At 40.7% G+C, this 24567-nt stretch overlaps 2 protein-coding genes across 3 annotated transcripts in view; one reads left to right on the top strand and one right to left on the bottom strand.

Annotated features, from left to right (window-relative positions):
• The window catches only part of LOC134360064 (phosphatidylinositol 4-kinase alpha), a 267869-nt gene that overhangs the window by 74685 nt on the left and 168617 nt on the right, over positions 1 to 24567 (top strand). For both annotated transcript variants that reach the window (XM_063074140.1, XM_063074141.1), the window contains exon 10: positions 1236 to 1286. In XM_063074140.1, the coding sequence (XP_062930210.1) occupies positions 1236 to 1286 (51 nt within the window). The remainder of the gene's footprint in view (positions 1 to 1235; positions 1287 to 24567) is intronic.
• Positions 1715 to 22670, bottom strand: serpind1 (serpin peptidase inhibitor, clade D (heparin cofactor), member 1). Its single transcript, XM_063074142.1, has 5 exons — positions 22547 to 22670; positions 12928 to 13833; positions 10459 to 10732; positions 7819 to 7966; positions 1715 to 4434 (listed from the first exon to the last, which is right to left on the bottom strand). Exons 1-5 carry the CDS (start codon positions 22608 to 22610, stop codon positions 4243 to 4245), a joined length of 1584 nt encoding a protein of 527 aa, XP_062930212.1. The 5' UTR covers positions 22611 to 22670; the 3' UTR covers positions 1715 to 4242.

Here is a 24567-nt window from a genome sequence, read left to right on the forward strand (position 1 = left end):
TCAGTTAGGTTTTACTGCATATTATATCCCTGATTTATTTGGTAGAAATTCAATATACCGGTAAAACATCTCATTAACTAGGCCTGTTGAAATTCTGAGGGATCGCTATTATACACTCAGGTACCTAACAAAGTGGCCACTGAGTGTATGTCCGTGGTCTTCTGCTGCTGTAGCCCATCCACTTCAAGGTTCGACATGTGTGTTCAGAGATGATCTTCTGCACACCATGTTGTAACGTGTGGTTATTTGAGTTACTGTCACCTTCCTGTTGGCTTGAACCAGTCTGGCCATTCTCCTCTGACCCCACTCATTAGAAGGTGTTTGCGCCCACAGAACTGCTGCTCGCTGGATGTATTTTTTTTCCGCACCATTCTCTGTAAACTCTAGAGATAGTTGTGTGTAAAAATTCCAAGAGATAAGCTGTTTCTGAGATCTCAAATCACAAGGTTCTTTGACCAACAGTCAAAGTCACTTCCCCATTCTGAAGTTTGCTCCAAACGGCAACTGAACCGCTTGACCATGTCTGCATGCTTTGTTGCGTTGAGTAGCTGCCACATGAATGGTTGAATAGATGTTTGCATCAACAAGCAGATGGTCTGGTGTACCTAATAAAGTGGCCACCAAGGGTATATTTCTGTTGCTGATTTCTTCACATCAAAGCTATCTGTAGTACTGATTTTTTTTAACCTATAACTAGATTTTACAATTTTATAGTACTGTGCAAAATCTTAGACACATAAATATAGCAGTACAGTGCCATACATAAAATTACAGTAATGTAAAAGTCTTAGGCACATATGGCGAAGGTGGAGCGCAGTGGGTGTGATGTGGGACAGGTGGCAGAGAAGAAGTGTCCGGGGTGGGGGGTAGCGTGGGTGCAGACACACCCAGCCCCAAGACACCAGGCATGGTCATTTGATTCCACACAGGTGCCTTAGACATTTGTACAGTATATCCCAAATGTTGACTGAATTATCATGGTTAGAAAGATTATCTTTAAAATGTTTGCATTATTCATGAGTTTTGAGTGTGAGAAATATGTCCAAGCTACATGGAAGTTAAAAAGAAGCTGTCTGTTAATGAGAAGTTCACACTCTTTCTGAACGTAATGGAGCTTCTATCTATCCAAGAATACTTATGCTGCCCTATTTCAGACTCAAACTGAAATTTAATATAGTTGATGATGTATTAAGAGAATTTTGAATAACCTAATCAATAATTTTGTTTTGTTTCAGGCTTCAAGCAGTGCAGGAAATTTGGGAGTTCTTATTCCAGTCATAGCAGTGGTAAGTAACTTTGTGATATCTTCTACCAAATTCACCACCAGTCTGAACATGAGAGGATTGGTGTCCTCCCTCTCTGCTGTTAGTCTCAACGGCTCTATGAGAATCTTCAGGCAACTTATAAACTGGAAGAAAGTATATTCTGATAAGCACTGCACACACTTGAATTAAATTTACCTTGTGTGTATCTGTAGACTATTCATTCACGAGGTAAATTTAATTTTAATTGCAACAAAAAATAGAATAAATTAAAACAATGTAAAATCCAACTCTTTTCTATGTTCACTCCTTTCTCCAAGGCATTAAGGCTGATGTGAGACTGCCCCGGCTGCTATGCTTTGAATCTGCAAGCTTTGTGGCAATTTGCCCTTCTAATATGATGAACTGAGTCCAAGGCTTGGGGCCTACTCTGGGGATTTGGATCTAAGGATTCAATTTGGTTTGGAATGCTGTTGCTTACTTCTATTGTTTTCATTATTTGTGTTTTGTTTTCTCTTCCTCTGCGTATTGATTGTTGGTCTTTATCTCAAGGTTGTTTAATTTATACATATTTGATAATAAATGTATTATTGAATCTTTGAAATGCCGCCAATTCCTTTAACTCACTGATGGACAAAGAACAACATTTAATGTCCACCAGAGAGCATTCGTTTTGGACTAATAGAGGTGGGACAGATAATTGGAAGTATCCTTTGGAGATGGGATTTGAGATGCCTTACTGGAGAATATTAAGGTTGAAAGTACAGAGAAAATTTGCAAGGATGTTGCCGGAACTGGAGGACCTGAGTTAAAAGATTGAATAGGTTAGGACTTTATTCCTCAGAACTTAGAATGCTGAGGGGAGATTTGATTGATGTATATAAAATTATGAGGGGTATAGATAGGGTAAAAACAAGCAGACTTTTTCCCCTGAGGTTGGGTGGTACTACATCCAGAGGTCATAGGTTAAGGGTGAAAGGTGAAAAGTTTAAGGGGAACATGAGGGGAAACTTCTGCACTCAGTGGGTCGTGAGAGTGTAGAATGAGCTCCAGTGCAAATAGTGCTAAATTTCAACATTTAAGAGAAGTTTTGATAGACACCTGGATGGTAGGGGTATGGAAGGCTATAGTCCTGGTGCAGTTCAGTGGGAGTAGACAGTTTAAATGGACTAGATGAGCCGAAGGTCTTCTTTCTGTGCTGTAATTTTCTATGACAATGACAGTGACAGGCAGCGACTGAGCAGATCGAGAAATACGTAATGTAGTAGTGAGTATGCCTCGGAAAACCCATAGCAAGTATTGCTCTTCTCTTTGTAGTCTGGAGCAATGGGTGTTCTGCTTTTAATGCCTTCACCTGCCCCTGTTGAGGTAACATTTCTAAGTTTTGTAACCGCTGTTGGTCTGTTGAACTATTTGCAGAGTTGACAATTCACATTTTTGGCAGAATGTAAATATTTATTCTTGCAAAACAACCAAAGAGCAAGAGTCACCTTCTTGTTGCAAATTTTTTTTGCCAGTTATCGACTGCATGAACAAAGTTCTGATTTTAAAAACTTGTTCACTGAGGAAAGCTTCCAGCATTGAAAAGATTTTTTGTGGTAGTACAATTCGTGCCTTTGTAAATATGTCTTTGGGTGAACTTGTTTCAGTTTGAACTTGAAACAGACAAGAACTATTCAAAGGGTATAGCAAACTTTCTTTGAGTTAATGGGGAATTTCCCTTGTAGGGTTAAAGGTTGGTTGATGTTTCTATTAGTCATTGCTTATGCTTCAGCTGGAATACATCTGAAAGGACAATTCTACCAATCACAAAAATTAGCCTAGCCTTTCCATGGCACATAAGTGTTGTTTTGTCTGCAACTATTGTCTGAATAAATCTCTTTCCTTAAGTAATAATGTTGCCAGGTAAATTATTATTCTCTGTCTATGTATTGGATTGAATCATTGTTACCACACCAGCGCTGCTCAGCTAATACATTCGTTTCTGATTGCTCAGTTCATCATTTTAATTTGCTGTATAAATCCTGTTTTAAAACTAAACAATCTCCGAAGTGAAACATCTCCTTCCTAAACAGGGTTTGGGTTGCAGAAAGGCAGTCTAGTAAACATTTTATCAATAGCAGTTTAATGACTAACTTAACATTAGAGAGGACATTTTTGTATCTGTTTTTAGCAAATATTACCATCAACACAGCCATTTAAAGAATTGTGCTATTCTACGGATGACATCTCCAATAGTCCAGTAGTTCAAACAATTATAAATTCACATTACACAGTTAAACTTCAGTATTGGTATTAGAGTAAACAATGTTAGGCAGAGGCAAGAATTCACACTAGCAACACACAAAAATTGCTAGAGGCAGCACAGGCAGCATCTGCAGAGAGGAATAAACAATCGACGTTTTGGTCCAAAGTGAAGGGTCTTGGCCTGAAATGTCGAATGTTTCTCTGTTCTTCTCCATAGATGCTGCCTGACCTCCTGAGTTCCTCAAGAATTTTTTCTGTTTGTCTGAATTTTCAGCATCTACAGAATCTCATTTTGATAATTCGCACTACTACCCTGGAATGGATTGGATAAAAATACATCTTCAGAAGGAAAGTATTAACACATGAGATTCTGTAGACACTGGAAATCCAGAGCGACATACACAGAATGCTGAAGGAGCTCAGCTGGTCAGACAGCACGAGTGGAAATGCCAGGCTTCTTCCCCCTTCCTTTCCTATCCGGATGAAGGGTCTCAGCCTGAGATGTTGACTGTTTATTTCCCTCTATAGGTGCTGCTTGACCTGCTGAGTTACGCCAGCATTTTGGAAGATGTTGCTCTTTTAATATCTGACTTGACAGCTCATTCTGTGAAACAACGCTCTTCTGTTTACAGTGCTATGTTCATCTATCTTTAAGTCACAATATTTTATTGATTAATTTTTGGTCAATATTAGCCTGTTTATTGTCAGCGTAGCAATTTTAATGTGTAGGTCGTTAGTTCTTCAAAGGATTTGTCACCCGGCCCATATACAGTAGACATTCAGTGCGGTGCTCATATATAAGGAATAAGAAAGGCTTCTTAACAGCAAATTCATTCTGTGAGGAGAGGGGCATGAAGCCAACTGTTGTCAGAGAAGCTGCTGTCGTTCCTTCTTCATTTACTGTGATCGATCCTTGGTGTTTGAACTGGGGGAAGAAATGAAACGCAGATGATCAAGTCAATTACAATCAGTTCATCACTTAAGCACAACTCTGACTGATACAAATGGTTTAGTGTGCAGCAGACAACAGAGTGTCAGCCACAGAGTGTTGGAGTTATTCAGTCGTCAGATTTCTGACAGTCCAACAACACTCATCATCATCATTATGTGCCGTGTTGTACAATGTGGACGATCTTGGTCTCCATGACCATAATTGTTCTTAGCAAATTTTTCTACAGAAGTGGTTTGCCATTGCTGCCTTCTGGGCAGTGTTTTTACAAGACAGGTGACCCTAACCATTATCAATACTTTTCAGAGATTGTCCGTCTGGTGTCAGTGGTCACGTAACCAGGACTTGTGTTATGCACCAACTGCTCATACGACCATCCACCACCTGCTCCCATGGCTTCACGTGACCCTGATCCGGGGGTGGGGGTTGTTGTCTAAGCAGGTGCTACACCTTGCCCAAGGGTGACCTGCAGGCTAGCAGAGGGAAGAAGAGCCTTACACCACCTTCGGTACAGGTGTGTCTCCACCCCACCACTCATGAACCCTACCTCATTTTGCTTTCATTTTGCACACACCATTGGGAGCATTTAAAAGCTGGTGGAAGCTTATCCCTCTTAAGGACCTGTAACTAACAAATAAAAGCATTCTTCAGGGATGTGAGAATGCTACGTAGAAGGGGTAAGTGAGTAAGCAAAGGTAAGGCCTATGGAGTATAACATTTGGATAAAATTAAATTGTCCATTTTAGCAAGAAAGACAGCAAGAAACACTTTATCTAAAAGGTCTGTGGAGCTCTGGGATGCAGAACGATCTATTGTAAAATACATAAAAGACTAGTAAGGAGGTACAGCAAGTTACTAGGAGAGCTGGCCATGTTTATGACTGGGGAATGACATACAAAATCGGAAGATCACGCTTTAGTTGTCTGGAACATTGATGAGATATTGAGATTACTCTAAGTAAGGGAGTGAATGCTTTGGAAGAGTTTAGACAAGATTGACTAGACTGGTTGGGTTGAGTTGTTCTCCGATCTTGGTAATTTACTTGCAAACATTTGCTTGAATCACCATACAAGGAGATTCAAGGATTCAAATTTTCAAAGCACATTTATTATCAACAGAAGTATAAATTATACAACCTTGAGATTTGTTAGCTTCACAGGCAGTCACAAAACAAAGGAACCCAAAAGTATCCAATCTCCCAGTACCCACAAAGAAAGAGAAAAACAAAACAGAACAAATCATGCAACAAATTGACCCGAGCAAAAACAACAACAGCATTCCGAACCAAATTGAGTCCTTAGATCCAAATTCCCGGAGCAGCCCAGAGTAGGCCCAAAGCCTCGGTATCAGTTCATCATATTAACTGGGCAAATCGCTGCAGAGTTTGTAGGCACAAAGCACAGCAGCTGAGGGCAGCCTCACAGCCTTAGTGTAGCGGACAGAGGAGCCCTCAGAATATCTGGGCCAGTGTTTAAGTTGTTCGAACCTTGCAGTAGGAGCCCCGCCCGCCACGGTGAATCACTCTGGGTGCTCTATTGATTCCTATTTATGAGTCAATGCGGACAAAATTCCTGACCCCAATGCACAATGTTTGCCACACAGCCAATCAGCAATGAGATTTTCTCCCCAGATCACAATTGAGTTTCTGTAATGACATCCAATTAGCTGATTGATAAGTACATAAAGGCCAAGCATTCGGAGGACACACCACTTATGATGTCTCCTCACATGGGGACGAAACATTTATAAGTAAATTGCCAAGATTGGAGAACATGCTCAACCCAACCATTAACCATCCCAAGGTACACACCTTCTGAATTATTTCCATTTACTAGACTAATACCAGAAATGCACAGGTTGTCTTGCAAGGAAAATGTTGGGCACACCAGGCTCTTATCAGTTGGATTCTAGAATAAAGAACTTTGGGGAACCTTCACAAAGTGATGTGGAAAGGATGTTATCTTTTGTGGAAGAATGCCCTAAGATAAAGGAACACCCCAGTTATCATTTTGTCCAGGAATTCCCAACCTTTAATACGTCAAGAACCACTACCATTAAGCAAAGGGTACATGGATCCCAGGCTGGCAACCCCTGACTTTGGTGAACCTTCATTGCTCTCTATTCATGGGAGTTATGTTTTGTTATCTTGCATAAGGAGACTGAAACTATACACCATACTTTAGGTGTGGTCTCACTACAATTGTAACAACACAGTTTTGCTTCTCTTTTGAAGGTCTTTTCCACTGAAGGCATATTTGCCGTCTTAAGTGCATGCTGCATCTACAAGAATTATAGTTTCCGGCCATAGTCAGAGTCTGTTCAATGCTTTTAGTAGATAGGTACAGAGCAGGCTCCTACCAGGTTAATGCCCAGATTCTCAAGGTTCAAAGTAAATTTATTTTCAAAGTACGCACAGTACTGTGCAAAAGTCTTAGGCACCCTAGGTTTTTTTTATATGGTTTCTGATGGTCTGGGCTCTGAAGAGCTCTGATCTCAACATCATTGAGGCTGTCTGGGATAACCTGGAAAGACAGAAGCAAGCAAGACAGCCAAAGTCTGCAGAAGAACTGTGGCAAGTTCTATGGGATGTTTGAATTAACCTGCCACTGTTTTTATTTACAAAACTGCACGCTAGAATTGATAAGAGAATTGATGCAGTTTTGGTGACCACACCACATATCGATTTGATTTCGTTTTTAACTGTTTACTGCTCTTTCTGGTAAATATTTTGATATTTAGAAACTTTTTATTTCATTATTTTTGAAAGCATCTATGGTTTACAGAATTTTTTACATATGCCTCAGACTTTTGCACAGTACTGTACATACAGGAAAATTAGCAATAAGATTGAAAAGCGAACAGAGAAATTTTATAAGAATGTTACCTGCACTTAAGGAGCTGACTACATGTGAAAGGTTTGGCATTAAACTAAGACTTTTGCACTGTACTGTATATGACACCATATACTACCCTGAGATTAATTTTCTTGCAGGCATTCATAGTAGAACAAAGAAGTACAATAGAATCAATGAAAAACTACACAAAGACTTACATGTAACCAATCTATAAAGAACAAATTGTGCAAATCCAAATAAGTAAATAATATTGAGGACCTGAGTGTTATATGTTACAATAACTGATCTAGTGCTTTCCTGGTGTACAGGACAAATAAACTCATCTCAGGCATCCAGCCGGGTACAGGTATCAATTTCAACTAGCGTTTTGATTGTCAATGAAACGTCAGTTGAAATTGATACTTGTACCCAACTGGAAGCGCAAGAAGAGTTTATTTGTTAATATTTATTTATTTATTGATTATTATTTTTATTTTTAGTGGATAGGTTTAGAGCAGACTCCTACCAGGTTAATGCCCAGATTCTCTTGAGTTGATATTCCAGTAAAGTCTGCTGTTTGTTCAAAAGGCAGCGACAGTCCGAGAGTCTTGAAGTATGATACCAGGTCGTACTGCTTTACCAGGTTGAATCTGGGGAGCACCACCTTTATTGTCCTGTTGTTTAAAATATAAAGAGTGAATTTTATGAGACACACAACGTTATGAAGATTTTGTTTGTGTTTTTGAGGAAACTGACTTTTATGAGATATTAATTGTTCGTGTTAATTCATGAGACATACGGCATGGAAACTGGCTCAACTCAGGCATGCTGACCAAGCTGTACAAGCCAGCTTAGTCCCCTTTGTTCTTTCTGATTTTGGTTTATATGGCCCACCTCCCTCCAAATCTTATCTTCCTTTGGCTGTCGAAATCACTTCTAAATATTGCTTTCTCTTTTGCTGCAACTTGTATTTCTCTTTCTCAAAGTTCAAAGTAAATTTGAATTGAATTGACTTTATTATTTACATCCTTCATATACCTGAGGAGTAAAATTCTTTACATTACATTTCCGTATTTATCAATTTATTAATTTATTATCAAAGTAGTTCTCTTTTGGGTATACTCAGTAACTCCAAGAAACATAATAGAATCAGTGAAAGACTGCATCCAATGTGATGGACAATCAACCAATGTGCAAGAGATGACAAATTGTGCAAATACAAAAGAAAAATGAAGAAATAATAATAAATAAATAAGCGATAAATATCGAGTACATGGGATAAGGAATCCTTGAAAGTGAGTCCATAGATTTTGGGAACAGTTCAGTGACGGGCCAAGTGAAGTTGAGTGAAGTTTTCCCCTCTCTAAATCAAGAGCCTGTTGCTTAACCTGTTGGTGTGGTTTCTGAGGCTCCTATGCTTTCTTCCTGATGGTAGCAGCGAGAAGAGAGCATGTCCTGGGTGGTGGGGTCCATGATGATGGATGCTGCTTTCTTGCAACAGCGGTTCTTGTAGATGTGCTCGGTGGTGGGGAGGGCCACATCCACTACTTTCTGAGGGATTTTCTGTTCAGGGGCATTGGTTTTTCCATACCAAACAGCAATGCAGCCAGTCACCACTGTAGAAATTTGTCAATTTTAGGTGTCATGCCGAATCTTTGCAAACTCCTTCCTAAGGAAGTAGAAGCTCTGCTGTGCTTTCTTCATAATTGCTCATCCCTGCTGGGCCTAGGACAGATCCTCTGGAATGATACCACCTAGGAATTTAAAGTTGCTGACATTCTCCACCTCCGATCCTCTACTGTTGACTGGCTTATGGACCTCTGGTTGCTTCCTCCTGAAGTCAATAATCAGCTCCTTGATCTTGCTGACATTGAGTAAGGGGTTGTTGTTATGGCACTACTCAGCCATGTTTTCAATCTCCCTATTTTATGTTGATTCGTCACCACCTTTGAGTCTGCCTATGATAGTGGTATCATCAGCAAAATTGGATATGGCATTGGAGCTACACTTAACCACATAGTCATAATTGTAAAGAGAGTAGAGCAGGGGCGAAGCTTAGAATGCTGTGGTGCACCTGTGCTGATGGAATTTGTGGAGAAGATGTTGTTGCCCATCCGAACTGACTGGGGTCTACGAGTGAAGAAATCAAGGATCCAGTTGAACGAGGAAGTATTGAGGCCAAGTCTTGAACTTTTATTGATTAGTTTTGAAGGGATGATAGTATTGAGTGACAAGCTGTGGACAGGGCCTTCATGAAACATTAGCTGTGTTTCTCCTGCCACAGAAGATGCCTAACCTACTGAATGTTTTGAGCTTTATATGTTCAAATGATCATCCATTCAGCCTTGCACTTCACATTTCTGGCATTTCTTTCTCTCCAAGTGATTGCATTTATTTCCTGTCATCTATGTCACTTGATGTAGCCTTTAGTGCTTTCTTTCCTTGAGCTCCAATGTGAGATTTTGTCATTTAATCTCTATAGCCCTTCATCCTATCAACCTTCTCATTCGTTCTCCCTATTCATAGAAAATAGAACACTACAACACAGTTCGGGCGCTATTGCCCACAATGTCAAACCTTTTAACATTGTTAACAAACCAAGATCATTCTAACCCTTTCTCTCCCATATAACCCTCCCTTTTTATTTCATCCATGTGCCTATCTAAGAGCTTCTTGAATTTTCCTAATGTATCTGCCTGTACTACCACCCCAGCAGTGCATTTCAAGCACCAACCAATCTTGGTGTGTCAAAAAAACCCGCTCCAACATCTCCCTATACTTTCCTCCAGTCATTTTAAAATTACGCCCCTTTATATTGACCACTTCTGCCCCATGAAAGGTCTCTGGCTGGCCACTTTATCTATGCCTCTGATCATCTTATACACTTCTATCGAGTGACCTCTTATCCTCTTTCGCACCAAAGAGAAAAATAGTAGCTTGCTCGACCCATCCTCATGAGACCATAAGATATAGGAGCAGAATTAGGCCATTAAAAGCTTGCTCCACTATTTCACCATGACTGATCCATTTCCCTCTCAGCCCCCTTATCCTGCCTTCTCCTTGTAAACTTTCACACCCTGACTAATCAAGAATTTGTAAAAGACCATAATGCTCATCTCTCTTAGACTTCTAAGCACCTAGTTGCACTCAAGAAGACAAAATGTACCTGTTGGTCATGGTCTTTAACCAGGTCAACACCACCTCTGATGTCAGCTGCATTTCAATAGTTTTCATGCCAGAGAATTTGCGGGGCACCACGATTAACATACTAATGTTTCCCACATATGGCAGCTGGAGGATGTCACATTCGAGTTTGTGGTCTACTGTCGCTGGGAAGTTTCCCCGGGTATGCATCATAGGCACCCTGACGGAATCCTTTTCATTCAGCCAGAAAACCCCTCGGTACGTCCTTTCATGAGGAAATTTGGTCTGCCAAGTTCCTGTTGAACCAGAGAGAAAATAAATCTTGCAACTTCATGATAAAAAAAGAAATATCAGATTCTCTGCATTTTTGGGCTTTTGAATGCTATTATACTTCCCGTATACCATATTGAGATGTTGGCCCCAAGTGTGGAAAATTGCACAGTTTGGAGATTTACTGTATTGTCTCCAAGTAATGTTACACCTAATCTCTGTGAATAGCACAACAAATGAGAAAATCTGCAAATGCTGGAAACACAACACATCGTTCATTCTGAACTCCAACCCTCCAAACCATTGCTAGATAACCGTTTGTGATTTGTGCACTCGATCTCTATGTAAATTGCTATTCTGCAATCCTTTTCCACTCAGATCGTAGTTTTCCTTCAAACCCCTCTTACCAAGATGCAGGAGCTTGTGTTTTATCACCTTAAACCCCGTTTGATGTGTTTTCACCCTGTTGTTCTACCTATATAGCCTTGCAAAGTCCGAATATCTTCATCACAACATACCCTCCCATCTATTCTCGTGTGAGTATCAAACTTGCCTTCCATAAAACTCCAGGTCCCAGAGTGTTCTGATGTGATGCCTGATTGAAGAGGTCAAGCTGAGCTGAGGGACGGGCCGGTTCAGCTCGCTGCTCCACAACGTTTCCTCAGCTCTGAGGGTCTGGGAATGGACTCTCTGTGGACTTCAGTTCAGAACACTATTTGCTTGCATTTATTGCTTACATGTTTTATTTCTCTGCACATTGGGTGTTTGTTGTTTTTTTAATGGATTCTTTTGGTTTGCTTTGTTTCATGGCTGCCTTCCAGGAGACGAAACTCAAGCTTGTATAATGTATCTCTCTGGCTATCCATCCCATAGAATAATGATGGTTCCTTTCAGTCAGTTAGTGGGGTGGTAGATACCCCACTCCTCAGAAAGGAACTGCGTGTGCGTGAGTGGATTTTAGGTGAGTAGAGGGTTGCACAGGTCCAGACCCACTCTCTCGACATCCCCTCCCGGACCCAGCAGCATGGTGAGGTCCAAGACGGCTGGGGGAACTTCTGTTGCAGTGAATGGCCAGACTAAACTTCGATGCAAGGGCTGCCCTTTCCGCGCTTCTCAACACGTGTTTGCTAGATGGCCGTTGGCCCTACGAGAGGGTTCATCCGCCCTTTGACAGGTCTTGTTTTTCATCCTGCAGGGTGTCTAGCCACCCTCCTCACCAGGCAGGCCTGGTGGGGGAGCCGGTTTAGTCGCCGACCACCCGACCATGCGACAGGTAGTACTGGGTTACATGGTACCAGTAGCACTCAGACCAGTGACCTGACCAGATGTATAATGTATACATACTTTGATAATAAATGCACTTTGAACTTTAAAATTGCTACCTCCTTCAGGGTATGAATATGAATCCTAAACAATTTGAGGACCAGGGATGAATCCTGGGGGCATTCCATGAGTTACATTATTCAGCCCTGAAAAAAAACATTTATTCTAAGACTCCTTCCTGGGCATCCTGTCTTCTTATTACTGTCATCAAAGAGGAGTGACAGGAGCTTGAAGATCCACACTCAACATTTTAGGAACAGCTTCTTCCCCTCTGCCATCAGATTACAAAATTATGAGGTGTATAGACAGAGTAAATGCAAGCAGGCTTTTTCCACTGAGATTGGGTGGGATTACAACTAAAGGTCATAGGCTAAGGGTAAAAGGTGAAAAGTTTAGGAGGAACATGAGGGGAAACTTCTTCACTCAGAGGGTGATGGGAGTGTGGAACGAGCTGCCAGTGTAAGTAGAGACATTGAGAAGAAGTTTGTATAGGTAAATGGTGATAGGGTTATGGAGGGCTATGGTCAACTGGTATAAGCAGTTTAAATGGTTTGGCATAGACTAGATGGGCCAAAGGTCCTGTTTCTATGACTAGTCCATGAACCCATGAACACTACATTACTATTGTTCTGTCTTTTTGCACTTTTTAAAATATTCTTATTGTAACTTATAGTTTTTTATGTATTGCACTGTACTGCTACCACAAAGCAACAAATTTGTCTGATAATTAACTTGATTCTGACTCTGAACACACTCCGATGGTAGCCACTTCAATCCATGTTAACACGCTGCCACCAAAACCATCAGTTCTCATCTTGGCAACCAGCGTTTGTTAAATGCCTTCCAAAAAATTATATGAGTTTTTACATATACGGAATTTGTAACAGAAAGAATATACCTTTCAAGTACAAGATGTTCAGAATCATGATGAGAGTTTGTGGATCTATCGACGTTATACCTTCTTTAATCAGTCCTTTGGTGAGCTTAAGAATGCGTTGGTTCATTTTACGAATCAGAGCAGGGTCAGTGAAGTTGACCGACTGTGGCTCGGCGAAGTAATAGGCTTTCATACTTTGTGTGAAGTTGCTCAGAATCTGAGCGTCCTGACGTACAAAAAGGCCATTAATACCCTGGAGAGTGTAACCAAAGTTATGGCGAAAGAGGCGATGAGTCAGCCGGCGAAAGAGATTGTGAACGGTCATCTGGTTGTACTTTACACTTGCATTTACAAACTCTGCAAAGCCCAGGACATGGAATAGCTGCTGATGGGTTTCGCGTCTTGCACCTAGAGAAACCATGCCCAGCGTGATTGAGATGCCAACAGGTGCTAGTAAAATGTTGTCAAGTGGGTCGACTCCATTCCTGATGCTTTTATAAAGATTGAAAGCAAAGTTTGCATTGACGATGTTCAAGCGTTGAATCCTGGTTTTGCCATGGAATAGCTGGAGTAACTTGGCTCTTTTTGCCGCGGGGTCTAAATGAAGAGATTCTGTGTCTGTTTCTGGTGAGATTTCTATTTCATCAATTTCATCAATATAATCGTCATCTTTTTCAGCGAAAATTGCATCAAAATCCAGGTATTCATCTTCCTCTGGGAGCAGCTCCTGTGTTAACGTATTGTCCTCATGCAATTGTTGGATACTCTTGCTGGAGAGATTTTCATTGGTCCGCAGGTTTGATGATGCACTGGTTGGCTCTGGGTGAAAATGTTGAGCTAAAGGCTTAATTCCACAAAATGCTGGCAGCGGGACCAGGAGGACACCCAGTATGAAGAACAGAAGCCTCATTTTGCAGTGATTTCTTTCTGTTGGTGTCAAATGAGAGATATTAGATAGTAATGATGGAAGCTGTTGCAGGCAATGTGTACGTTGGGAAGTTATTTTATTATCAATAGTGGAACATTTCACTTATTACTCTAAGGATAAACTTTTAAGTTTACTAGGCGTACACTTGTAGAAAAGTACAGCACAGAAACAGGACCTTCTGCCTGTCAAGCCCATGCTGAAACTATTTAAACGGCCTACTCCTATCGACTTGCACTGGAACCATAGCTCTCCATACCCCTACCATCCATGTACCTATCCAAACTTCTCTTAAATGTTGAAATTGAGACCGTGTGTACCACTTCTGCTGGCAGCCTGTTCCACACTCCCAACACCCTCTAAGTGAAGGTGTGCCCCTTAAAATTTTCGCCTTTCACCCTTAACCCATGAACTCTAGTTTTAGTCTCACCCAATCTCAGTGGAAAAAGCCTGCTTGCATTTACCCTATCTATTCCCCTCTTAACATGTTCAATCTTTCTTTATAACTTAGGTCCTCCAGACCCCGCAACATCTTTGTTAATTTTCTCTGTACTCTTTCAACCTTGTTTACATCTTTCCTGTAGATAGGTGACCAAAACTGTACACAATACTACAAATTAGGCCTCACCAATGTCTTATACAACTTCAACATAACATCTTATCTTCTGTCCTCAATACATTGATTTATGAAGGCCAATGTGCCAAAAGCTTTCTTTAATGCCTTATCTACCTGTGACGCCACTTTCAATGAATCATGGACCTGTATTTCCAGATCCCTTTGTTCGACAACACTCATCAGTTCCCTACCATTCACTGTGTAAGACCTACCCAGGATGGTCCTACCGAAGTGCAACACCTCACACTTATAGGTGACACTTTTTGCCTTACTAGTGGTAACAAACAACACAGCGCCAGATTGAACTGAGCTGCACTGTACTGTACTGAATATGCCTGGACTTTGTGGCTTAGTCTTTTATATTCTGTGTTTTAGCTCATTCTATTTTTGCCATTTGTGCAATTTGTTGGGTTTTTGCACTTTGGAGGTTTGATGTTTTTCTTTGAATGTGTTAAATAGCTTTCTTTGTTTTGTGGCTGTTTGGGAAGACGAATCTCGGGGTTGTATACTGCATACATACTTTGATAATAAACGTACTTTGAATCTTTTAATGTTCTTAGAGCTCTGAATCGTCAGAATGCTTAAAATTAATTTCATAGTAAGCTTGTAAATGACGTGTAAAATCAATAGTTTTAACATTTTATTATCTGGTTATAAATAGAGTTGTGAATATCTATGCAATGAGTAATGATATACACACAGTGGCCACTTTATTAGGTACACTTATCCACCTGCTCGTTCATGCAAATCTCTAATCAGCCAATCATGTGGCAGCATCTTAATGAACTTAATGCAGGAAAGCATTCAGACATAGTCAAGAGGCTCAGGTTTTGTCCAGACCAAACATTAGAATGGTGAGGAAATGTGATCTAAGTGACTTCGACCATGGAACGATTGTTGGTGCCACATGAGGTGGTTTGAGAATCTCAGAAACCTCTGATCTTCTGGGATTTTCATGCATAACAGTCTCTAGAGTTTACAGAGAATGGCACGAAAATCAAAAGAAAATCTAGTGAACGGCAGTTCTGTAGGTGAGATGACCATTTTAATGAGAGAGGTCAGAGGACAAGGACCAGACTGATTTCAAGACTGTTGAATTGTTTAAGATGTTGGTGAGTATTGTGTATAGTTTTGGTCAGCTGCCTACAGGAAAGATGTAAATAAAGCTTAAAGAGAAAATTTACAAGGATGTTGCTGGGAATTGAGAACCAGAGTTACAGAAGGTTGAATAGATTAGGACTTTATTCCCTAGAGAGATTTGGTAGAGGTTTACACAATTTTGAGGTTTTTCGCACTGAGGTTGGGTGAAACTAGAACTAAGGGTGAAAGGTGAAATGCTTAAGGGGAACCTCAGGGGGATCTTCTTCACTTGTCAATTTGGGTTTTAAAATGTGAAGGGTGAGGTGTCATTCAAGAATTTTAGAAATGCATATCTATGGATTAATATGCACTAATCAGGGTGGAGAAGCAACTCCAACGTCTGGGCAGCCTCCAACCTGATGGCATGAATATCAGTTTCTCCTTCTGGTAAAAAAAAATCCCTCCCCCCCCCCCCACTCTGGCCTCTTACCTCTTCTCACTGCCCCTGGTGCCCCTCCTTCCCTTTCTCCTATGATCCACTCTCCTCTCCTATCAGATTCTTTCCTCTCCAGCCCTTTACTTGGCTTCACCTATCACCTTCCAGCCGTCCTCCTTCCCCTCCCCCAACCCTTTTTATTCCGGCATCTTCCCCCTTCCCTTCCAGTCGTGAAGAAGCCTGAAACATCGACTGTTTATTAATTTCCATAAATGCTGCCTGACTTGCTGAGTTCCTCCAGCATTGTGTGTGTGTGTTGTTTTGAATTTCCAGCAAACCACAAACAGTTTTGCAGGTCCTTGATATACGGCATCGTGCCCGATGCCGGCCCCTTAGGCCTGAGTCGACGTAGTAGTAGTAGTGATATACCATCATCTTGGCAATGTGAGGCAATAAGTGCTCAGAGGAGGAACATAACTGAGCTGAAACTCATTATTACAATGCTGGTTTGAGGAATTGAACTGAATGGCACCAGAAAAAATCACTGGTTTTTGCATAAAGTGAAGTGGGTATTTAGTACTCACACCTTAAATAGGGAACTTTGACTAAGGGCACACTGAAAGATGATAATGTGGGACTCCTAATACCACACATAAATCTCATCCCAGGTAATAAAATATGACTTAAATCTTCAACTCTTATCATTCATTGTCCCATACCAATATTTATCATGTCTTTTATTGATCAAAGTTCAAAGTAAAATTTATCATCAGAATATGTAGAGCGCCTATAAAAAGTATTCACCCGCTTGGAAGTTTTCATGTTCTATTGTCTTCAACATTGAATCACAGTGGATTTAATTTGGCTTTTTTGACACTGATCAACAGATAAACACTATTTTTTGTCAAAGTGGAAGCAGATTTCTAAAAAGTGATCTAAATTATTTACAAATATATACACAAAATAATTGATTGCATAACTATTCACCCCTCCCCTTTAATATGACACTCCAGATCATCACTGGTACAAGCAATTGGTTTTTCAGAAGTCACATAATTAAATGGAGATCTGTTTTTGGAGACCCATGTGCTGTCAAGGTACTTCAGTAGATTTTAGTAAAAATACATCTGTATCTGGAAGGTCCAACTGCTGGTGAGTCAGTATTCTGGCAAAAACTACACCATGAAGACAAAAGAACATTCCAAGCAACTCTGCAAAAGGGTTATTGAAAAGCACATGTCAGGAGATAGATACAAGAAAATTTCCAAGTCACTGAATATCCCTTGGAGTACAGTTAAGTCAATCATCAAAAAATGGAAAGAATATGGCACATTTGTAAATCTGCCTAGAGCAGGCCGTCCTCAAAACCTGAGTGACTGTGCAAGAAGGGGACTAGTGAGGGAGGCTACCAAGAGACCTATGACAACTCTGGAGGAGCTACAAGCTTCTTTGGCTGAAATGGGAGAGACTGCGCATACAACAACCATTGCCTAGGTGATTCACCAGTTGCAGCTTTATGGGAGAATGGCAAAAAGAATGCCACTGTTGAAAAAAATTCACATGAAATGTCATTAGAGTTTGCCAGAAGGAATGTGGAAAACTCTGGAGTCAGCTGGAAGAAGGTTCTATGGTCTGATGAAACCAAAATTGAGCTTTTTGGCCAAAGTACAGGTGACCCCCCCCCCTTTTTGAACGTTCGCTTTACGAAACCTCGCTGTTATGAAAGACCTACATTAGTTCCCTGTTTTCGCTAACAGAAGGTGTTTTCACTGTTACGAAAAAAGGCAGCGCGTGAAAAAAGCAGCACGCGATAAAAAGCAGCGCGCGCCCCAAGCAGTCACTCCTCCCCTGGATTCAGAACTGCATTCTCGCCGGCATTGCTTAAACACGTACCTGTGAGCAGCCGTTAGCACGATGAGTTCTAAGGTATCGGAAAAGCCTGAAAGAGCTCGTAGGGCTGTTACACTTAGCGTAAAACTAGACATGTAGATGTTTCGATCATAGTGAACGAAGCAAGGACAAAGTGAGTTTGGCTTGTGGAAGTTGACGAAGATGATGTTGAAGAGGTTTTGGCATCTCATGACCAAGAACTGATAGATGAAGAGCTGGTGCAATTGGAAGAGGAAAGGATTACAATTGAAACCGAATGCAGTAGCGAACGGACCGAAAGTGAAGTGGTCCAGGAACTGAATGTGAAGCGGTCCAGGAACTGAATGTGAAGCAACTGTGTGAGATTTTTGCTGCAATGATAAAGTACAACTTTAATTTTGAAAGGGTATGTCGGTTTAAGACATATTTGCAGGATGGTTTAAATGCTTACAGAGAACTGTATGATCTAAAAATGCGCGAGGCTAAGCAGTCAAGCAAGCCTTCCACATCAGCCACAGCAGACGACGAACCTCAACCTTCGACATCGAGGCAGGCAGACATAGAAGAAGATGACCTGCTTGCCCTGATGCAAACAGACAACACCCCAGTGTCCCACCACCCCATCCCCCGGGCTGCAGACAGATACCGATCCGCGAAGAATGCAGCGGTGGCCGGAACGCACCCAGCACATCTTGAAGAAAAAAGCCGAAATAAACAAGCTAATTAATTAGGTGCCGCCGGCACGTAAATGTCGGCCCAGATCAGAGGCGATTGCCGATTCACTCTACCTTCGGATGGTGGGGGAAACCTGTACAGGGAAATCCTGGAGGAAAACCTGATGCAGTCTGCAAGACAACTGCAACTTGGGAGAAGATTTGTTTTCCAGCAAGACAATAACCCCCAGCATAAAGCCAAAACTACACAGGAATGGCTTAAAAAACAACAAAGTTAATGTCCTGGAGTGGCCAAGTTAGAATCCAGACCTCAATCCAATTAAGCATTTGTGACTGGACTTGAAAAGGGCAATTCACTCATACAATCTGACAGAACTTGAGCAGTTTTGTAAGGAAGAATTGGGGAAAATTGCAGTGTCTAGCTGTGCAAAGCTGATAGAGACCTATCCACACAGATTCAAGGCTATAATTGCTGTAAAGGTGCACCTATTAAATACTGACTTGAAATGGGTGAATACTTGTGCAATCAATTATTTTGTGTTTTATATTTGTAATTAATTTAGATCACCTTGTAGAGATCTGTTTTCACTTTGACATGAAAGAGTTTTTTTCTGTTGATTAGTGTCAAAAAAGCCAAATTAAATCCATTGTAATTCAATGTTGCAAAACAATAAAACACGAAAACTTCCGGGGGGGTGGGGGGGGTGGGTTAAATACTTTTTATAGGCACTGTACATGTCATTACATACAACCCTGAGATTCTTTTTTCCTGTGGGCAACCTTAACAAATCTATGGAATGGTAATTGTAAACAGGATCAATGAAAGAACAAGAACATAGAAGACAACAAACTGTGCAAATGCAAGTATAAATAAATAGCAATAAATAACGAGAACATGAGATAAAGAGTCCTTAAAATGAGATCATTGATGTAGTTATCCCCTTTTGTTCAAGAGCATGATGGTTGAGGGGTAGTAACTGTTTTTGAACCTGGTGTGTGAGTCCTGAGGCACCTGTACCTCCTACCTGATGAGCATCGAGAAAAGAGCATGGGCTGGGCGGTGAGGATCTTTGATAATAGAAGCTGTTTTTCTACGGCAATATTTCCTGTAGATGTTCTCAATGGTTGGAAGGGCTGTACCTGTGATGTACTGAGCCGAATCCACTATCTTTGGTAGAATTATCCATTCAAAGGCATTGGTGTTTCCAATCCAGGCTGTGTTGCAGCCAGTCAATATACTCCTCACTACACACCTATAGAAGTTTGTTAGAGTTTTTGATGACATGCCATATCTCCTCAAACCCCTAAGGAAGTAGAGGCACTGTTGTGCTTTCTTTGCAATTATATTATATAATACAACAATTGTTCATCCCAGTTTGGCAAAAGAATAAATCAAGGAAGGTAGTGCACCGGTGGCTGACAAGAGAAATTAGGGATAGTATCAATTCCAAAGAAGTAGCATACAAATTTGCCAGAGAAAGTGGCTCACCTGAGGACTGGGAGAAATTCAGAGTTCAGCAGAGGAGGACAAAGGGCTTAATTAGGAAGGGGAAAAAAGATTATGAGAGAAAACTGGCAGGGAACATAAAAACGGACTGTAAAAGCTTTTATAGATATGTAAAAAGGAAAAGACTGGTAAAGACAAATGTAGGTCCCCTGCAGACAGAAACAGGTGAATTGATTATGGGGAGCAAGGACATGGCAGACCAATTGAATAATTACTTTGGTTCTGTCTTCACTAAGGAGGACATAAATAATCTTCCAGAAATAGTAAGGGACAGAGGGTCCAGTGAGATGGAGGAACTGAGTGAAACACATGTTAGTAGGGAAGTGGTGTTAGGTAAATTGAAGGGATTGAAGGCAGATAAATCCCCAGGGCCAGATGGTCTGCATCCTAGAGTGCTTAAGGAAGTAGCCCAAGAAATAGTGGATGCATTAGTGATAATTTTTCAAAACTCGTTAGATTCTGGACTAGTTCCTGAAGATTGGAGGGTGGCTAATGTAACCCCACTTTTTAAAAAAGGAGGGAGAGAGAAACCGGGGAATTATAGACCGGTTAGCCTAACGTCGGTGGTGGGGAAACTGCTGGAGTCAGTTATCAAGGATGTGATAACAGCACATTTGGAAAGCGGTGAAATCATCGGACAAAGTCAGCATGGATTTGTGAAAGGAAAATCATGTCTGACGAATCTCATAGAATTTTTTGAGGATGTAACTAGTAGAGTGGATAGGGGAGAACCAGTGGATGTGGTATATTTGGATTTTCAAAAGGCTTTTGACAAGGTGCCACACAGGAGATTAGTGTGCAAACTTAAAGCACACGGTATTGGGGGTAAGGTATTGGTGTGGGTGGAGAATTGGTTAGCAGACAGGAAGCAAAGAGTGGGAATAAACGGGACCTTTTCAGAATGGCAGGCGGTGACTAGTGGGGTACCGCAAGGCTCAGTGCTGGGACCCCAGTTGTTTACAATATATATTAATGACTTGGATGAGGGAATTAAATGCAGCATCTCCAAGTTTGCGGATGACACGAAGCTGGGTGGCAGTGTTAGCAGTGAGGAGGAGCTAAGAGGATGCAGGGTGACTTGGATAGGTTGGGTGAGTGGGCAAATTCATGGCAGATGCAATTTAATGTGGATAAATGTGAAGTTATCCACTTTGGTGGCAAAAATAGGAAAACAGATTATTATCTGAATGGTGGCCGATTAGGAAAAGGGGAGGTGCAACGAGACCTGGGTGTCATTATACACCAGTCATTGAAAGTGGGCATGCAGGTACTGCAGGCAGTGAAAAAGGCAAATGGTATGCTGGCATTTATAGCGAGAGGATTCGAGTACGGGAGCAGGGAGGTACTACTGCAGTTGTACAAGGCCTTGGTGAGACCACACCTGGAGTATTGTGTGCGTTTTGGTCCCCTAATCTGAGGAAAGACATCTTTGCCATAGAGGGAGTACAAAGAAGGTTCACCAGATTGATTCCTGGGATGGCAGGACTTTCATATGAAGAAAGACTGGATGAACTGGGCTTGTACTCGTTGGAATTTAGAAGATTGAGGGGGGATCTGATTGAAACGTATAAGATCTTAAAGGGATTGGACAGGCTAGGTGCAGGAAGATTGTTCCCGATGGTGGGGAAGTCCAGAACGAGGGGTCACAGTTTGAGGATAGAGGGGAAGCCTTTTAGGACCGAGATTAGGAAAAACTTCTTCACACAGAGAGTGGTGAATCTGTGGAATTCTCTGCCACAGGAAACTGTTGAGGCCAGTTCATTGGCTATGTTTAAGAGGGAGTTAGATATGGCCCTTGTGGCTACAGGGGTCAGGGGGTATGGAGGGAAGGCTGGGGCGGGGTTCTGAGTTGGATGATCAGCCATGATTATAATAAATGGCGGTGCAGGCTCGAAGGGCCGAATGGCCTACTCCTGCACCTATTTTCTATGTTTCTATATTTATGTGATGGGTCCAGGACTATTGTCCTGAGATATTGACACCCAGGTATTTAAAATTACTGATCCCCTCCACCTCTGATCCTCTGATGGTTACTGGCTATGGACTTCTGGCTTCCCTCTTATTGAGGGAAAAATTACTGTTATGACACCACTCAGCCAAAATTTTCAATCTCTCTCCTATACCAATTTATGTAATTATTCTAAGAAGACCTTGTACATTTAGTTTGATAGATTGGATGCATTTTAGAGAAAGATGTTATACTTTCTTTAACATAATGAAGTGTGTGAGGTATTTTGGAAAAAGATATTATTTGGAAGTTAACTATCTCTTGGTTTCAATATTGTTGGAAGAGGTTTGGAATTAAAGAAAGTGCAATATCTTTCTCTAATACATCCATTATATCAAAACAAATACATAAGGTCCCAGAATCAAAGTTTGCTCACCAAATATGAGATCCCTAGTAAAAATGCTGTGAAAAACAAGCACGTGGTTTGCCATTAAATTTGTTGGTCATTATAAACTATTGATTGTATTGATATCTTTCATTCGCTTCTTAAATTGAGTGTGATTAAAAAAGGTTATAATGACTTACCTGTGAGCACCACAGTGGAACTGCAGCTTTGTAGAGTTGAATCAGCAGGCTGGATGTTTTTCATAAACTTTGCACTGTAAAGTCTGTCCTGGTCACAGGGTATTGATTCACAAAAGAGCAAACAAGCACAAATTAAACATTGGAAGGCACACGGTACTATCATTGGACAACACTGTTGCAATCAGTCACTTCAGATTGTTGCTGTGATATACATTACTGTGCCAAAGTCTTACTGTGCACCAGCACACGATACAGTATATGAGAATATGTTTCAGTCCTGAGTCAGAATCAGAATCCAGTTTACTATCACTGGCATATGTCATTAAATTTGATGTTTTGCAGCAGCAGTACATTGCAATACAGAAAAAAGTACTTTTGATTACAGTAAGTATATATAAAAAATAACTTAAATATGTAGTGCAAAAAGAGCAAGAAAATTAGTGACATAATGTTCATGGGTTCAATATCCATTCAAGTTTGATGTTCCTGAGCTGTTGAGTGTGTGCCTTCAGGCTCCTGTACCACCTCCTGGATGGCAGCAATGAGAAAAGGACATGCCTTTGTGATGGGGGTCCTTTATGATGGATGCTGCCTTTTTGAGGCATTGCCTTTTGAAGATGTTCTGGATGCTGGGGAGGCTCGTGCTCATGATGGAGATGCCTGTGAATGCAATTTTCTTCAGCTTTTTCCTATCATTTTTTTGCAATTAATTTTTATTTCGATTTGGAGTGTCTTTATTATTTCTAATTAATATCCACTACAATGGGATGTTTTCGGATTGACTTTAAAAGAACAACTTTCAGGGTCTTGAACAAAAGGGGACAACTACAGTCATTGAGATGTTCCCACAACCAATGATCTCATTTTAAGGACTATTTATCTAATTATCTTGTGCTTTCATTATTAATTGCTATTTATTTCTATTTGCATTTGCACAGTTTGTTGTCTTCTGCACTCTGGTTGATCTTTCATTGATCCTGAGTTTATTTGACAAAGTCATTTTATGTAGAAATTTTAAAAAAGTCATGAGGTAGTGTTCATCGGTTTAATGTCCATTCAGAAATAGGATGGCAGAGGGGAAGAAGCTGTTCCTGAATCACTAAGTGTGTGCCTTCAGACTCCTTGACAGTAGCAATGAGAAGAGGACGTAGAAGGTCAGTACAACACAGGAGCAGACCCTTTGGCCCAGAATATCTGTGCTATCCATGATGCCAAATTAAATGATACATGTGCCAATACATGGTCTAAATCCCTCCAGTTTCTGCCTTTGTTTGCCTCAAACCACAAACAAATAATTTTGATTAGTAGTCTTTATGACCATTTTGAGAGCAATTTACAGAGTTCTTCAATCAATATTAACAAAAATGTAGATTCTGTCTGGTTTGAATTGATACTTGGTGTTTATTAGTGAAAAATAAATTAAACAGAAGTTTATATAATTTTCCCATTTGGCATCTGGGAATGTTTGTTTTTTAAAATTTCTTATCAGTTTGTTTTTAAAAATTTCTTACTCACTTGCTGGGTTAATTGCTTATCACTGCTTTCAAGGCCACAGGATCTCGAGTGTTTTTCATAAACTTTGTATATAAAGTGGTTTAAAAATGACTATTGTTGTGTTTACTTTGAGTGGGTGTGCTGACTTGGTTTTGGAAAGCTCCCAATAAACTGTGTGGTCTCCTTTAAACTGGAGTTAGCTGGGAAGAGATACAGTGCGAGATGTAGTTGTATCTGTTGTAATGTTCCAGGTGTACTCAATTCAGTACTGTCCTTCTGGGAAATAAAAGTTATCATTCATTTAGAAATTGCAGTAACAATAAAGTCTTCCACTGCAGCATCCATTGTGGAGTAGGTGACGAAGACAATGGTCAGATTTCACAGTTTAAAGTAAATTTTATTATCAGAGTACATACTTGTCACCATATACAACCCTGAGATTCATTTTCCTGTGGGCATACTTGGCAAATCTAAAGAATAGTAACTATAACAGGATCAATGAAAGATCAACCAGAGTGCAGAAGACC

The sequence above is a fragment of the Mobula hypostoma genome, chromosome 21, assembly GCF_963921235.1.
Source record: "Mobula hypostoma chromosome 21, sMobHyp1.1, whole genome shotgun sequence".
In the NCBI taxonomy this organism is placed as follows: Eukaryota; Metazoa; Chordata; class Chondrichthyes; order Myliobatiformes; family Myliobatidae; genus Mobula; species Mobula hypostoma.